The sequence below is a fragment of the Nilaparvata lugens genome, chromosome 14 (genome assembly GCF_014356525.2).
Source record: "Nilaparvata lugens isolate BPH chromosome 14, ASM1435652v1, whole genome shotgun sequence".
NCBI classification, from domain to species: domain Eukaryota; kingdom Metazoa; phylum Arthropoda; class Insecta; order Hemiptera; family Delphacidae; genus Nilaparvata; species Nilaparvata lugens.
This window is the reverse complement of record NC_052517.1, coordinates 20,098,752-20,116,593: the sequence shown is the minus strand read 5'-3', so window position 1 is coordinate 20,116,593 and position 17,842 is coordinate 20,098,752. Positions and strand designations below refer to the sequence as shown.

The window sequence follows — 17,842 nt, the reverse complement described above, 5'->3', positions numbered from 1 at the left end:
CATAAATTTCATTAAGAACTTGTTCTTCTAACTCAACAGTCATAATAGATCGAGGTCTGCCTGCATAAATGTGCTCTTTGGATATCAAAGAATCTGTTTCAGACAGACGTTGATGAATAGTGGCAAAAAACCTTGAACTTGGACATACTCGGTTAGGAAAGTTCTCTTGATACAAACGTCTTGCTTCAGCTTGCTTCAGTACTATTGCCGTAGTGTCCAATTCCATGCATTAAATGCATGTCAGCTAATTCGGAGTATGAATAATGTCTAAGATTACCTGCCATTTTTTTAAAGTTAACACTTAACACAAAAGCAAAGTGGAATGGTTACAAATAACTGGTTAATAGATTAAACAAAAAACACAGCGCGGTTACAGTAGGCCTTACTTACAATTTTTTTTTTTTTGTTCAACAGTGAGCTAAAATATTTCTGAAAATAATTTTCAGCTGATAATTTCTTTTAAATATTTTCTTATTTGAAACATAATAAATCAGCTGTTTTGGAACAGCTGTTATTAAAATCCATGTTTTATTTGCAATCAGCTACAACTTATGAGTTATTAGTTCTCTCCTCATAAAACAGCAAATTTTTGTGGTGTAATGAACTACATAAGAATACATTTTATTCAACTTTTATATGAATTTAGTTTACACAGCTTACATAATCCCTTTTCAGAATTAAATTCTCTACAATTTTTTATTGCGAAAAATTATATGTTTACTGGTCATTAAAGAAAGTTATTGGGCATCAAACGTAGAAGTCTGTGTTTTTCTACTTAGATTTTTTGCATATTTCAACTTTTTTCTCAAAAACTACTCACACTACAGCTTCCATACTAGTTTTATTCAATTTTTCAGATATTTTCACATATGAATCCAGCATAAGTTTTTCAAAAACTAGTCCCCAAACAATTCAGCATCGGTGTATTTCACCAGAGGAACTGAATTCCGGGCGAAATCTTTCACCCTGTATAGCTCGCTAATGAAGCGTTTATGGATATATGTTTATATGAACTTTTTTTTCTTATTTTCACCTCTACTATCACGTATTAAAATATTTTACCATAATTATGAATCACTCTGTATATTATAGCTCATGAGTCTCAAATGCCTAGATATACACTGTACATTTCCAAATTCTTTGAGATGCTGTGTTGTTTTCGGTCAGGAGATCATAAGTTAGTCTGGCCGCCATCATTTGCTAGATGCTAGTCCATTCAGCGTTACCCAATGTGCACCATGGAGGCGAACTAGCGTTACACATATTTAAGTTAAAATTTGATTGCTGGAACAATTAGACAGGATCATGAGACAGTATAATGGGAGGCTGTGGTTTAGAGAAGGTCTACTGTTCACAGAACTACTAGTATAATAAAGGGAAGAGTCGGCTTATACATGTAGGCCTACAGGATAAGAAATTCATGAATGACGAATTATTATGTCTCAACTAGGTACTCAACTAAACAGCTTATTCAGTCAGATGAAGAATTAATTGCATGCAATTACTACAGTTTTTTTCAATTTGTTCATTCATAACATCAGCTCAGGCTGATTTGGGAGCTATCACATAGACAGTCCTTAATGCACTGACACATGATTTCAGCTGGTTGATTTTCGCTATCGGCTTTGTGGAATGATAGACAAGGATAGCAACACCAATGTTAATCAAATACTGCCATTATAACGTGGACCTCACTAAAGAACAAGAACAACCACAACATTATACAGTATCAACACAATATGATACAGTATCATCTCAACTTGATACACAACACTATGATTTGCTACACTCGCTATCTGCTTTGTGGAATGATAGACAAGGGTCGCAACACCAATGTTAATCAGGTGCTGACTTTATAACGTGGACCTCACTACAGAACAATAACAACCACACATGAAACAGTATCAACACAAAATGATACAGTATCATCTCAAATTGATACACAACACTATGATTTGATACAATCACTAACTGCTTTGTGGAATGATAGACAAGGATAGCAACACCAATGTTAATCAGGTGCTGATTTTATAACGTGGACCTCACTATAGAACAATAACAACCACACATGAAACAGTATCTACACAAAATGATACAGTATCATCTCAACTTGATACAGAACACTATGATTTGATACATTCGCTATCTGCTTTGTGGAATGATAGACAAGGATAGCAACACCAATGTTAATCAGGTGCTGACTTTATAACGTGGACCTCACTATAGAACAAGAACAACCACAACATTATACAGTATCAACACAATATGATACAGTATCATCTCAAATTGATACACAACACTATGATTTGATACAATCACTAACTGCTTTGTGGAATGATAGACAAGGATAGCAACACCAATGTTAATCAGGTGCTGACTTTATAACGTGGACCTCACTATAGAACAATAACAACCACACATGAAACAGTATCAACACAAAATGATACAGTATCATCTCAACTTGATACAGAACACTATGATTTGCTACACTCGCTATCTGCTTTGTGGAATGATAGACAAGGGTCGCAACACCAATGTTAATCAGGTGCTGACTTTATAACGTGGACCTCACTATAGTTTAGAATGCACCCCACTATAGTACCATGGACCTCATTATATTTCGATTTTCACCTCATTATAGAATCATTATAACGTGGACTCATTTGAATTTGATTTGAATGTTTGTAATTTAGTTTGAGTAACCTACCTTTCTATGTGTAAATGTTTGATTTCAATGTATAGTAGCATTATCAAGTCAATCAGGCACACGTTTGTTTCCGGAGTATATATTTTGTTCAATATTATTTATTATTTTTTTGTTCCCCTCTGACTACAGACTCAGGGACGAGTCTTTCAGCGGGATGGGTGATGTGTCACCTGGTCATATGGGACATATATATGAATCATATATTTATCTCATATTGATCAGAATTTTAGAGTTTTAATTTAGAAAAGTTTAATGAACAGTGTTTTTGTCTTTGAATAATTTTTGTCATCGACAGAAAGATTGCCAAAGTGGGAAGCCATTTTCATAAAGGTAGGTGACTACTGAGTCATTGTTCTTAAATTTTCCATAACCACAATTGAATCCTCACTAGCAGCAAAGCGAGTAGCCCCTGAAATATTCATCTGATTATTATTAATTCGTAATTTCTAATAATTATAATTCTAATTTTGTAATAAATAATTTATTGATTTTGTTTTAAATATCAAAACCTGTACGATCTTTTCTTGTGTTTTTTTTTCATATTCCCACCCTTATATTTGGTGGAGGCGTCATGCTTACATATTCGGTGAAGGCACATCTTGCTTACACTATACATTACTAATATCGGGGCACCGAGCTTCGCTCGTTATTTTTATTTATTGATAAACAGAATACAATTATCTAAAATAATAAAATAATAAGCCTACAAATCTTGTAACATAGTGATAGTGAGTGATACCATAGAGAAACAATAGCGTAAGTAGATGTCCCATGGCATAGGGCGTTTATGTCGCAACTTTTACTGTTATCTCAAGCTGATAGTCCACGTAATTATTTCCTGTGAAGCTTTATGACGCTGGTAGTCTCTTATATTGTGCCGTTCATACACTCTTACCCCAACAAAACAGTAAAAATCTGGTGTGGCGCATTCACATAACTTTCCTTGCCGTTATGAAAATTGATCACTGACGCTAGTGTTCCCGTGCATCTCAAGTCTACTATTCAAATATTTGAGCCAGCTGGTGACAGGGCAATAACGCTGGATACATACATGAGGTCTGCTATCTCTTCATAGTGAATGATTTAATAGAATCAACAATAATTTGCAATTGAATAATCACATTTTCTCGAATTTAAAGCTTATTTTCAATTTTAGGTTAAAATGTTACTGAACATTAATTGTAGAGATTTTCATGCTCAATCTACTCCACTTGATTTTTTTGTTTTAATTGTATCTAAAGCCTGATAATTGGGAATCTATCTGCATTGATGGGGCGGAGCTCCTGAAATTTTTACAGATATGGGACTTGTGGCAGTTGATAGAGCTTATCGATGACTATTCTAGGTATGAATTTGATCAAAATCGTTGGAGCCGTTTCCGAGAAAATCACGAAAAACCCTGTTTTTGACAACATTTTCGCCATTTTAGCCACCATCTTGAATTGCATTTGATCGAAATTGTTCGTGTCGGATCCTTATAGTTAAAGGACCTTAAGTTCCTAATTTCAAGTCATTCTGTTAATTGGGAGATGAGATATCGTGTACACAGACGCACATACACTCATACACACACACACACCACACACACACACACACACACACCACACACACACACACACCACACACACACACAACACACACACACACACACACACACACATACAGACCAATACCCAAAAACCATTTTTTGGACTCGGGGGACCTTGAAACGTATAGAAATTTAAAAATTGGGGTACCTTAATTTTTTTCGGAAAGCAATACTTTCCTTACCTGTGGTAATAGGGCAAGGAAAGTAAAAAATGTTTATTTTGCAGTTGAACATAACAGCTGATGAATTCCTGGTGAACATTTTGAACATTTACCGGTACGACGCACGCCATAATCTGCAGAACCTCGGCCAGCCCGTCAACAAGGATAGGTGGGCCATCAACGGTCCGGCCATTGTCAACGCTTTCTACAACCCTAACAAAAATGATATCGGTGAGTCACTATCACTCATTCAATATTCACTCATCCCATTCTTCTTCTTCTTATTTTTCTTCTTCTTCTTCTTCTTCTTCTTCTTCTTCTTCTTCTTCTTCTTCTTCTTCTTCATCGTTGTCGTCGTCGTCTTCTTCTTCTTCTTTTTCTTTCCCTGTCTTCTCCTGGGGGCGTGTCAGTCGAGGCCGACGACAGTCGACGCATACGACAGTAGAGGACTGTTTTCCAGTCCTCTACGGTCGTAGGCCTCGACTGTCGGGAGTGTACGAAAATTGAAGAGTCCTCTACTGTCGCCTAACGCAGGCGACATTTGAGGCCTCTTTTTCAGGAGTCCTCTACCGTCGCAGGTCTCGACTGTCGGAGCTGTACAAAAATTAAAGAGGCCTCTACTGTCGCCTAACGCAGGCGACATTTGAGGCCTCTTTTTCAGGAGTCCTCTACCGTCGCTGGCCTCGAATGTCTCAGGTCTCTACCGTCGCTAGTCTCGACTGTCGCAGGACTCTTCTGTCGTTTGCCTCGTTTGACATCGACCCCTTCTCCTCCTTCACCTTCTCCTTCTCTTGCTCCTTCTCCTTCTCCGTCTCCCCTTCCTTATCCTGCTCCTGCTTCCTTCTTCTTCTTCTACCTCCTCCTTCGCCACCACCTCTTCCTCATTTTACACCTTCTCCTCCTCTTCTCATTTCCTCCACAGCCTCCTTTCTCAGAGTTTGATCTTCACATGCGTACAGAGTGTTCTTAAATTATTATCAACTCTTCAACTCTTTGTGAAATTTATTACAATATACTCACCGTTATAGATTATGTCAAACGAAAGAGTATAATATCCATATATATATATATATATACATATATATATATATATATATATATATATATATTATATATATATATATATATATATATGAAAATGAAAGTCTGTTTGTTTGTTCCCTATAGACTCGAAAACTACTCAACAGAACGGCATGAAACTTTGGGAATATGTTGTGTGAATATTGGGGATGGTTTCTGACCAGAAATTTTAATAGGGGGCCAATAATAATTATATATTAATCCATTTCACACACCTATGTTTTCGAAATTGTCGGCCGAGCGGCTAACGTAGAACGGGAAGATCGTCTTGATTCAAGATCATGTTGTGATAATATGATTTAGCATCTAAACTTACCAGCTGTAATAAACACGTCACTCTGTTATAAAATTGTTTACTGGTATTAAAACGGTAGTTTCAAGCACATAGGAAGTCCGTATTGGAATGTAAATGGAAATATGTCAGATAAATTTCATGATTCACCAGATAAAGTTTTACATGAGATACATTGACTTTGACGAAGTTCGCTGGGTAAGCTAGTTCTGTAAGTAGTATGTGATCAGTCTCACATTTTCAATGTTTGTCCATTGTTTTCATGTATTATTCCTTGATTGATCTCAAATAAATGTGATTTTGTTTGCAGTGTTTCCAGCCGGCATACTGCAGCCATCATTCTACAGCCTGCACTTTCCGAAGTCGCTCAACTATGGAGGTATAGGAGTTGTCATTGGACATGAGATGACCCACGGATTCGATGATAAAGGTTGGATTTGTTGATAAATTGAACGAGCGTCAGCGACTTCTTACTTTCAACTCAAGGCCAAAGTTGTTGTCCGTCTGTTTGTATGTTCCACAATAACTTTAGAAAGAATTGATCAGATTCAAATTTTCAGCACGTATTCTTCGAACCTTTTTACAGGTCAAGTTCGTTAGAGAACTAAATTGATTCAATCCTTCGTCCTTTTTCAGGATATAACAAGTAACATTGAAAGTTGAATGAAAAAGACTAAGAAGTTGTCAGAAAACCACTGATTTATTGATAATAAGAAAGACCGGTTTCGGTTATTACACCATTGTCAATCTCTGATAAACTCAGAGTTTATGGAATAAACTCAGAGTAAACAAACTCAGAATAAACAAACTCAGAGTTTATCAGAGATTGACAATGGTGTAATAACCGAAACCGGTCTTTCTAATTATCAATAAATCAGTGGTTTTTTGACAACTTCTTAGTCTTTTTCATTCAATATGAATAATTACCACAATATCAACTTCTTAACTACACAAAAAGTAACATTGAAAGTGCATGGGAAAAAATTTGTCGTGATTTATAATTTAGTCCGCTGAAGAATTCATTGCATGCAATTACAATAGTTTTTCCATTCATAACATTAGCTTAAGCTGGGTTTTCGTTAGTGCGTAAATACCGTCCTCGACCACGACAGGGAGAGAATCTCAGATCGGGTAGATTTCAATTTGTCTAAATAACCTAAAAGATCATGTTCAATCAATTAAAAAAAAATAAAAGCATGCTTTGAAATTAAGCGAACCACCTCTATCTACCTTTCAACCGAATAGCTATTAATAGGTTTTTCCTACAGCTACGTTGAAAAGTGACCATTCCGGCACTGGTTTCAGAACGCAAAGAATCACTTTTCCGCTCTAGTGCGCAAAGTATTACTTTGCGCACTCTTAATACTAAAGCCCGGTTATTGCACAGCAGCCGGTTACATTTTTAGAAATTAAGATTTATTCAAATTTTCAAATTAGTTGGATTGATTTAATTTTTAATTTGAATGAATTATCGATTATTAATTTTCAATTGGATTATCAAGTTTAAAATAAATTAAAGTTGTTATTAATTTATACAGACAAACATTTGATGGATTTCAGCCATCATTTTACCCATAATCAACCACTTCTCATATTCAATGGTAACTGTAGGAAAAACTTAATGTGAAATACGTGTGCAAAGTTTGTTTGCTGCACTCAAGAAACCATTCCACCCTCATAAACGTTTCTTTCGGTGCAGCAAACTGTCACTTTGCGCACTAGTTGCACAAATAACTATTTTCTGCTTGCAATTACCCTATCAGAATTATTACCTATCACAATTATTGCAAATAATGCTGCCGCATTTCAAAGCGATAATAATTGAAAACCAGATCACAGATCATTATTTCACTTGAGGCAATTGTTTTGATATCACTACTTCGTTACTGTTCGTGTATTCTGCTCTTTTTCTTTTTCTCACCTTCTTAGTTACATCCTCTTACTTCTTATCTTTCTCTCCCTGTAAGAAACATGTTAAATGACCGAAACATGTTGTGATAAAATATTTAAAAAAAAGGGTACAGAGATTTTTATTTTCTTCATATTTAGATTATGTTCAACTATGTTTTAATGGGAGAGGTTGAGTTTATACTTTTTAATAGCAATATGTTGATTTATTATTAGAAATGTTTGATTCTTGAATAATAAAGATTAAAAAGTATTTTGTCAGCTGTTTTAGCACACTTGAAATTTGGACAATATGAATGTCAACAACTCAACTGCGGAAGTTTACGCAGAACGAAAATGCTCCTTCAGGCTATTTGGGAGCTATCACACAGACAGTCCTTCATGTGCTGACACATGATTCCAGCTGGTTAATATGCAACATAATTCACAACTTTTACATCAACAAACTGATACGGGTTGAGATATCAATGTGCGGTTTTCTGCCATTCATTTTCTCTTGGAAGTCTGTATCGGAATCATGATCATATGACCACCTCCTCGAAAGAGTTTAATTTGTATCCATATAAGGGATAAAGATGTTGAAGCGACAGAGTAATCCTTGTAGGGTAATTTTTCATTTCAAATCGGACCCACAATGAAACCTACTGTCGAATTATTCTTGTCAAATCAAATCAAATGTTTTTATTGTCGTTCACAATATTATACATGTATTGACAAAGTCATGAAAACGGAGCATAGTCCTTAGTCTAAAGCCGAGGTGAATAAAAACATAATGTATATAGAATTTAAACATTAAAAATAAAAAGCACTATAAAAATAACACCAGGACAGACAATAAAATTTGGAATTGAATAGCAGAATTGATTGAAACAACACTTCAGCACTTCTAATACTTAACACCAAATAATTATATGTGGATGCTCAAAGAATTCCTCAATGTCATAGAAAGGATTTTCACTCAGCCAAATATACAATTTATTGAGAAAAGTCATATTATCATATTTGTTAATGGACCCCAACAAACTATTGTAAACCTTTTTGTACATTATACAGTGACTATTAAGAGATTTACTTAATCTGCAATATTGGAAATTCATTTTACCCCTATTACGTGTGCTGTGTGAGTGGACATGTTCATTAAGAGTTGTTTCTGGTAATTTCTTTAAAGAGTAAGCAGCAAGTTCAAAGATGTAAAGATTGATGACAGTCTTGATATTTAATTTTATAAATATAGGCTTACAGTGATCCAAGGGACCTGAAGCATTGATAACTCTAACAACTTTGTTTTGCAACCTCAATATCTCTGCAACCCTCGGAGAATTGCCCCATACAAGAAGACAGTATTTAATAAGGGACTGAAAAAACGCAAAGTAAGCCATTCTCTCACACTATGTGGAGTCACACATTGCTTCAGACGTCCAATGAGATAGATGACTCTTGAAAGCCTAGCTTTTAAATAATCAATGTGTTTTCCCCAGGTCAGTTGATGATCAATGTGTACCCCTAAAAATTTGACATTATTTACAATATCCTGTTGAGTATATTCATTATTCAACAGGATATTGTAAATAATGTTAAATTTTTCGTGAGAGAAATATTCAGCTGTTTCCATAATTTTCCGCAGCTCTGTACAATTGAAAGTTGCGAGTTTCAAAGATTACAATACAACAGTTCACGAGCGAGTTCTCCAATCCAGGGGGTCACTATACTCTGTACAGATTAACTTGTGACTTGGGAGCGACATGCGCAGCAGAGAAGGCATACAGAGGTAGGGATACAACGGCTGCGAAGTTGCCGTTCTGACCGGCCAGCATTCCTCTCATTTCTCGTGAGTATTCAAACGCTCATGTAAAACTTACGGAGTTTCCTGTCTGGAATCCTTCAATCGACTGACTCAAATTGACAAATTGGCAACTGCACTTTTACCTATTACTCATTGGCTGATCTCCCTCCATTTCTCTCCGCCGCATATTCCTCCAAGTCTTAGTTAATTTGTACAGATTATAGTTTATTACTTTATTTGCATGTTGCAGGTCGTCAATTCGACAAAGAAGGCAACATGAAGCAATGGTAGACATTTTTGAGTTTAGTTTGGTTAACATTGCAACATTTGTGTTTTATGTTGTGTTTCATGTTGTGTTTTATGTTGTGTTTCATGTTGTGTTTTATGTTTCAGGTCGTCAATTCGACAAGGAAGGCAACATGAAGCAGTGGTGGAACAACGCGACTATAGTGGAGTTTCGCCGACGCACACAGTGCATCATAGAGCAGTACTCGCGCTACAAACTGGACGACGTCGGCCATTTTCTCAACGGCAAAATGACACAGGGCGAGAATATAGCTGACAATGGCGGACTCAAACAGTCGTTCCGGGTATTTATTTATTCACAACTAGTTTTGTAAACAGTAGATACGCCACGCAGTTATAAACCACAACCCATTCTATCAGGATCTACTCACACTTAGGCGACTCAGGTGGAGAAGAGACTGGACTCTAGTGGTGAGCATGTGTTTTGACGTCGCGGTGACTAGAATCGACTGGTCTGAATGTCACCATTTGGAAACACATGCTCTCCACTAGAGTCCAGTCTCTTCTCCACCTGAGTCGCCTAAGTGTGAGTTGGGCCTAAGAGTAAATTCTGTCCTTTCGTGTCGGTTAGATATCGGTGTGAAAACGGCTAGTGGCTGTTTGGGTTTGTTTATGCTAATCATCTGTTGTATAAAAAGCTACTACCATCAAAAGCTAATTCCCTACAAGACATTCTGGCAATACGACCCGTAACTCTGGTCAACTCTGACCCAGCCAGAATTGAAAGCAGAGAAAGGTTGAGAGAAAGTACTATGTTACTCTCAGTTATAAATTGCATGTGTCATTGCAGCTCTTGACGTAATATTGCTGTATGAAGTAAACTCTTTTCCTCTTATATAAACCTTAAACTTGAAAATTTAAAAAAACCTTGAAGATACATCGATGCGCAATTCAAAAAATCTGGTATGGTGCACTCACACAACTTTCCTTGCCGTTATGAAAATTGATCACCTGACACTAGTGTACCTGCGCATCTCAAGTCTAATACTCAAAGATCTGAGCCAGCTGGTGACAGGACAATAACGCTGGAAACACACGAGGTCTGCTATCACTTCATAGTGAATGATTTAATAGAATCAACAGTTGCCAACAATTTGCATTTGAGTAATCCATTTTTTCGAATTTCAAGCTTATTCTCAATTTTAGGGGAAATGTTACTGAACATTAATTGTAGAGATTTCCATGCTTAATCTTTTCCATTTGATTTTTTTAAAAATTGTATCTGAAGCCTGATAATTGGGAATTTAAAATCAAACTTTGCATAGATGGGGCGGAGCTCCTGAAATTTTTACAGATATTAGACTTGTGGCAGCTCATAGAGCTCATCAATGACTATTCAAGGTATGAATTTGATCGAAATCGAAAAAAAAACACACAGATACAGACCAATACCCAAAAACCACTCATTTTGACTCAGGGGACCTTGAAACGTATAGAAATTTTGAAATTGGGGTACCTTAATTTTTTTCGGAAAGCAATACTTTCCTTACCTATGGTAATAGGGCAAGCAAAGTAGAAGGAACATTCCTGTAAAGTTTCATGAAAATCCAATGCACCATTCCGCTGTAAATGCAGGACATACAACATAAAAAACATACATAAACACATAAAGAGAAATGCAAAACCGTCGACTTGAATCTTGAACCTCACTTCCCTCGGCCAATTAGAATATCATGTACACTGCACTTTTGTGATTATATGACGAGCTTATACAGTGTGAATGTCTGACAAAATAATTCATTTGAATTTGAATGTGTATTTCAAGTTTCCTGTGTGTTGTGCGCAGGCCTACCGCAAGTGGGTGGCAAAGAACGGAGAGGAAGCTCTTCTGCCAGGCATCAATTTGACTCACAATCAGCTGTTCTTCCTCAACTATGCCCAAATATGGTGTGGAACCATGAGACCTGAAGAGGCCCTGAACAAAGTCCGCTCCGGTGTTCACTCTCCCGGCCCTGTGCGGGTCACCATTCCACTCTCAAACAGCAAGTACGTAGCTTAACCTCGCACCTTACTACATAGTAACATAGAGCATAAGATTGGGAATTACATAAGAGTACTGTATTGGTAATATCATAGAGAGAAAAGATAGCATCAGAAGATATCCTATCAATTCAATTTGGAAGCTTTGTATCAAACCATGGTGTTGTGTATCAAGTTGAGATGATACTGTATCATATTGTGGTGACACTGTCATTGCTGGTATAGCTCAAGAGTGTCTCCAGGATGGCTGTGCTCCCATTGGTCAGTATCATTCAAAGTTTGGATGTTTTGTATCAAATCATGGTGATGTGTATCAAGTTGAGAAGATACTGTATCATATTGTGTTGATACTATATCATATTTATTTATTCATTTATCTATTTATTTATTAGAACACGATATTTGGAAAGAGAAACAGGCAATTGCCCAAAACTTCTTCAATTCCTTGATTTTGGCACATAATATTGTGTTGATACTATATCATAATATTGTGTTGATACCATATCATATTGTGGTGATACTATAAAGAAAAGATAGCATAAGAAGATATCCCATAGTATAGGATTCCACATTTTGAATCTATTACTGTCGACTACTGTCTATTATTAGTGTGTTGTTGGGAGTGTAAGAAGGGCACAGTATGAGAGACTACCAGCGTCACATAGCTTCACCAAAAACAACTACTAGGACTATCGGCTTCAGTTAACAGTCACATTTGCAACATAGACACCCTATACACTGTCTATTATTAGTGTGTTGTTGGGAGTGTAAGAGTGTAAGAAGGGCACAGTATGAGAGACTACCAGCGTCACATAGCTTCACCAAAAACAACTACTAGGACTATCGGCTTCAGTTAACACTCACATTGTTGCAACATAACGCTCCTTTGCCATGGGGATATCTTCTTGCACTGATATTTAGCATAGGTCAACCGTCTTATATATTTGAATCTTCATAAATGAAAAAACTCTTATCCAGTCTAAAAAGACCTTTACAATCTAAAATTAGAAGGCTTTTTAATCACAAATTCTTGTGGTTCAACTATGTAATAGACCCACGCAAATCATAAATGTTTCTTGATGCTATTGTTTCTTTTAACAATTTTAAAAGGATACTTAGATTTATTATTTTTATTGATGTTTCTTGATCTAATATATTCTAGATACCGTTCCTAGTGTAAGCAATAACTATTGTTTAATAGTATATTTCTGTATTATTTGTATCCTGTAGTTGTGATAGTAACTTTTCAATAATTGTGTAATTTTAATGCTAATTATTGGTCATTGATTACAATATGTGAATTTAGTATAGTGAGGTCCACGTTATAATGGCAGTATTTGATTATCATTGGTGTTGCTATCCTTGTTTATCATTCCACAAAGCAGATAGCGAATGTATCAAATCATAGTGTTGTGTATCAAGTTGGGATGATACTGTATCATATTGTGTTGATACTGTATCATGTTGTGGTTGTTCTTGTTCTATAGTGAGGTCCATGCTATAATGTCAGTATTTGATTATCATTGGTGTTGCTATCCTTGTTTATCATTCCACAAAGCAGATATCGAACGTATGAAATCATAGTGTTGTGTATCAAGTTGGGATGATACTGTATCATATTGTGTTGATACTGTATCATGTTGTGGTTGTTCTTGTTCTATAGTGAGGACCATGCTATAATGTCAGTATTTGATTATCATTGGTGTTGCTATCCTTGTCTATCATTCGCAAAGCAGAGAGCGCTATCCTGCACCACCTCTGCACAAGGTCTATTTAATAAACAATCCATGACACAATCCCGTGATGCATTGCAAAATCGCCATTTTATGGGGTCCCAGTTCACCAATTTTCAAATTTATCAGCTGTTATCATTATGGATTGAACAACTTGATGTGTTATTTTGTAATATTGTTCAAGGAAAGCTTGAATTGTAAAATAAATTGTTCCGACAGAATAATAATATTTAGATTCCAACTAGGAACTGAATTGATGATTTTTTAATTTAATTGATCGGGAACTTGAAACTCTTCTTGAATTATTGGCCTCGCATATTTCTGTCTTGTTCCAATGCCTTTTGAATCATAATCCTTGAGTTACAAGAATAAGAACAATTTTTAATAACAAATAAATGGATAATTGAAGCATTTATTATTGAAATTTCACTATTAAAAAATTGAAAACCTGAATTCATATATTACCTGAACTAGAATATTTGTTACGAGCACAATTTTGTTACGAGCAAATTGAATTAGATTGGATTTTCAAATGTACTGCCATAAAGACCCCATAAAATGGCCGCTCCATGAGGAACATGAGTGTCATGACCAGTATTTAATAGACCTTGCCTCTGCACTGTTCCCACATCGTATTACAACAATCTAGAAATATAATTAATCATCAAAATATTCAATCTCAATTGTGCTATGTATTTTTATTATTCAATCTTTGATAAATTTTTTGACGTAAATAATATATTTATAGATCATTCTAAACAATAATGAACCGTTAACAATACATTCGATATACCGGTATCAACTATCCTCTATAGATGGTCGAGAATCGGCCACGTTGTTCTCCTATCTTTCTCCACTGCCATTGTAACATGGACCTCACTATCGCAATAATTGGTTTGGGTTCGGATTGCTGGGACATTTATTAAATCTAATGCACCATCAAATCCTTAGGTTCAGATTTAATGACAGTCCTAGAAACTTGGCCTTTATGTTGAATCCATAGGTTCAGATTTAATGACAGTCCTAGAAACTGGATCTTTATGTAATAATATTGTTTTAAAAGTACAATATTAAGATATTATGGTTTACAATCAACATTTTCAAAGTGTTTTAATCCTTGTGAAAGAACCCTGATAACTACAAATTTCAAAAAACTTGTATTGATAATATGAATAACTATTTTCTCTGACTATGAATAACTATGAATATTATAAATATTTTGGAGCATGTTTGGAATCTTCTAAACCTTCTAGATCTTCTAAACAGAACCCTGACCTTCTACGCATTTCCAGAATATATTCTATAGTGAGGTCCACGTTATAATGGCAGTATTTGATTAACAATGGTGTTGTTATCCTTGTCTATCATTCCACAAAGCAGATAGCGCTATCCTCTACCACCAACGCACTGTTCCTACATCGTTTCTCAACAATGTAAAAACATAATAATTAATGAACAGAATATTTAAGCTCAATTATGAAAATTCATTACCCATTGAATAATATATTTTCTTGAGAAATAAAATATAATTTATTATTTCAAACAATAATGAACAGTTAATATTACATAGGATATACCGGTATCCTCTATAGAAGGCAGTGGCAAGGTAGAGGATCGGCAACACTGTTCGACAATCTTTCTACGCTGCCATTATAACGTGGACCTCACTATAAAATAATATATATTATATATACCATGCTATTGTAAATAATCCTTGAAAAATTACTCTAGACTTTTAAAAATCCCTTACTCTTTTTTTCTAATTTAAATTCTCAAAAAATATTATGCAATATAAGTACAATAATATAAAGATAAAACCGAATGAAAAGCGAGTACAATACACATTGAAAATAAATAATTGATAAGAATACAATTTAAAAAATAAAACAAGCAAATAGAACTATTATTGATAATAGTTCAGAAAAAAAGATATAATTATTTATTTATTATCCAGTGCACACTTTAAAAGTCTATCACAGTGTTGAAAATCAGTTTTTTAATGAGAAACTATAGTGAGGTCCACGTTATAATGGCAATATTTGATTAACATTTGTGTTGCTATCCTTGTCTATCATTTGACAAAGCAGATAGCGCTATACTCTACCACCTCCGCACTGTTCCCACATCATACTACAACAATGTAGATATATTAATTATTACAAAATATTCAATCTCAATAATATTATAAGAATCTTCCATTTACAACCATTGGGAAATATAATTTCTTGACTAATAAAATATCATTGAGTATTTTTAACAAGATAAAATATTTACATCAGATATACTGGTATCAGCTTTCCTCTATAGAAGGCAGTGGCAAGGCTGAGAATCGGCAACTCTGTTGTCCACTGCCATTATAACGTGGACCTGACTATTAGGTGACATTCTAGTCTAGTACAAAGAAGAAATACTATTGATAATAATAAATTGAATTATTATAAAATTTAACATAAAAATAATGAACAGTTTATATTTGTATACCCAGAGCAAGTGTATGTGAAAGACACTAGATTTGAGTAAGCAAGAAAAATATGAATTTTCTAATAAAAGTATTATGATTGCAAAAAAGTGTTGTTATTGAAACTTATTATCTGTGTTTTTTAGTATAAGAATTCTATCCTTTCAAAAATTCTATGTCCTTGATTTCCTTGAAAACTATTTAGATTATTGAAGTCTAAGGGCCAGTTTCCGAGCTCGGTATTTGGCCAAGTTCTAGACTTTAAACAGCTGGAGTAAGAAAATTGGCTTCCCAAAACGGGGCGTTGTCATGGTCATTGTCAAAGTCATTGTCAAATAAAATTAAGAGAAATAGTATATTTCGCACCTAGAGCAGAAAAATGAGATTTTTCCGGATCGAAATCAGTTTTCAAGTCCGAGGCCGTAGGCCAAGGACTAGAAAAGATTGAGAGCCGGGAAAACATTTTTGCCCGTGGTGCGAACGATATTTTTTGCCACACTACAGGTATTGCTGACAAAATAAATAAAGAATACAAAATAAAGAATACTCATTAAGTTATCGTACCTATCTCTTGATTTTAGTGGTAGAAGATTTGTAGTCAGGATTTCAGATTCTTTTAAAATTTCACTTGGAATATCACAGGTGTCGTCATCTTCAAGCATTTTTGAAAAATCGGAATGCGCTAATCAACAATAAATAATTGAATAAAAATGATTGCGAAGCGAATGCTGAATTAGTTTGATTAGAGATTCGAACTGAAATCATGGCGACTTCAGCTGATGAAAAAAGTGGACACTCGCCCGATCTAGCGGATGACTTATTAACTACGGACTTCCATTTTAGCGGCTAGAAAGAGTACGTTTTCCGGTCTAGGCCAGAAAGAAAGCCTTTTCCGACGTCAGACGAGAGTCGTCTGCAAACAAGGTCTTTCAGATCTACGTAGGGACTGGAAAACAGCTGCTTTCTGTGCAGTGTGGCGAAAATAGTGTAAAGTTTCAGCTATTTTGAATTCTTTGGAAATGTTTAATTTCATCAAGGAAAAACGTTTCCAATATTATAGAAATGAGAAAATAAAAACTGCAACTACTGTTATGAAAGCTGCGACTACACCCCGTTTTGGAAACTAATTTTCTGACTCCAGCTGTTTAAAGTCTAGAACTTAGCTAAATCCCGAGCTCAGAAACCGGCCCTTAAAAAATTATATTCTTTAAGTAATTCGATGTCCTTGAACATCCTCAGCTTCCTTGAGAATTTTTTAGATAATTGGTTGTAATTCTATCCTTTTAAAAACTCTATGTCCTTGAGAAATATCCTGAGCTCCTTTGAAAATTATTTTGATAATATTGGTTGAGAATCCAAGACAAGACAATGGCTGATGAGGCTGATTGATTGATTGATTGAGTACTTTATTTATGTAGATTACAATATATACTGGCTAAGGAAAAACGTTTCCAATATTATAGAAATGAGAAAATAAAAACTGTGACTACTGTTATAAAAGCTACGACTACGCCCCGTTTTGGATAGCTAATTTTCTGACTCCAGCTGTTTAAAGTCTAGAACTTAGCTAAATCCCGAGCTCAGAAACCGGCCCTTAAAATTATATTCTTTCAGAAATTCTATGTCCTTGATGAATATCCTCAGCCTCCTTGAGAATTTTTTAGATAATTGGTAGTGATTCTATCCTCCCAAAAATTCTATGTCCTTGAGAAATATCCTGAGCTCCTTTGAAAATTATTTTGATAATATTGGTTGAGAATCCAAGACAAGACAATGCCTGATGAGGCTGATAGAGATGGAGAAGAAGATGAAGAAGGAGAAGAAGATGATTGATTGATTGAGTACT

General features: G+C 35.2%; 1 protein-coding gene across 1 annotated transcript in view; it reads left to right on the top strand.

Annotated features, from left to right (window-relative positions):
* Positions 1-11,824, top strand: part of LOC111048902 (neprilysin-1) — a 49,243-nt gene extending 37,419 nt beyond the window's left edge. Inside the window, exons 12-15 of the mRNA XM_039441207.1 lie at positions 4,522-4,687; positions 6,139-6,258; positions 9,913-10,109; positions 11,612-11,824. Of these exons, the coding sequence (XP_039297141.1) occupies positions 4,522-4,687; positions 6,139-6,258; positions 9,913-10,109; positions 11,612-11,824 (696 nt within the window). The remainder of the gene's footprint in view (positions 1-4,521; positions 4,688-6,138; positions 6,259-9,912; positions 10,110-11,611) is intronic.
* Positions 11,825-17,842: the final 6,018 nt, after the last annotated feature.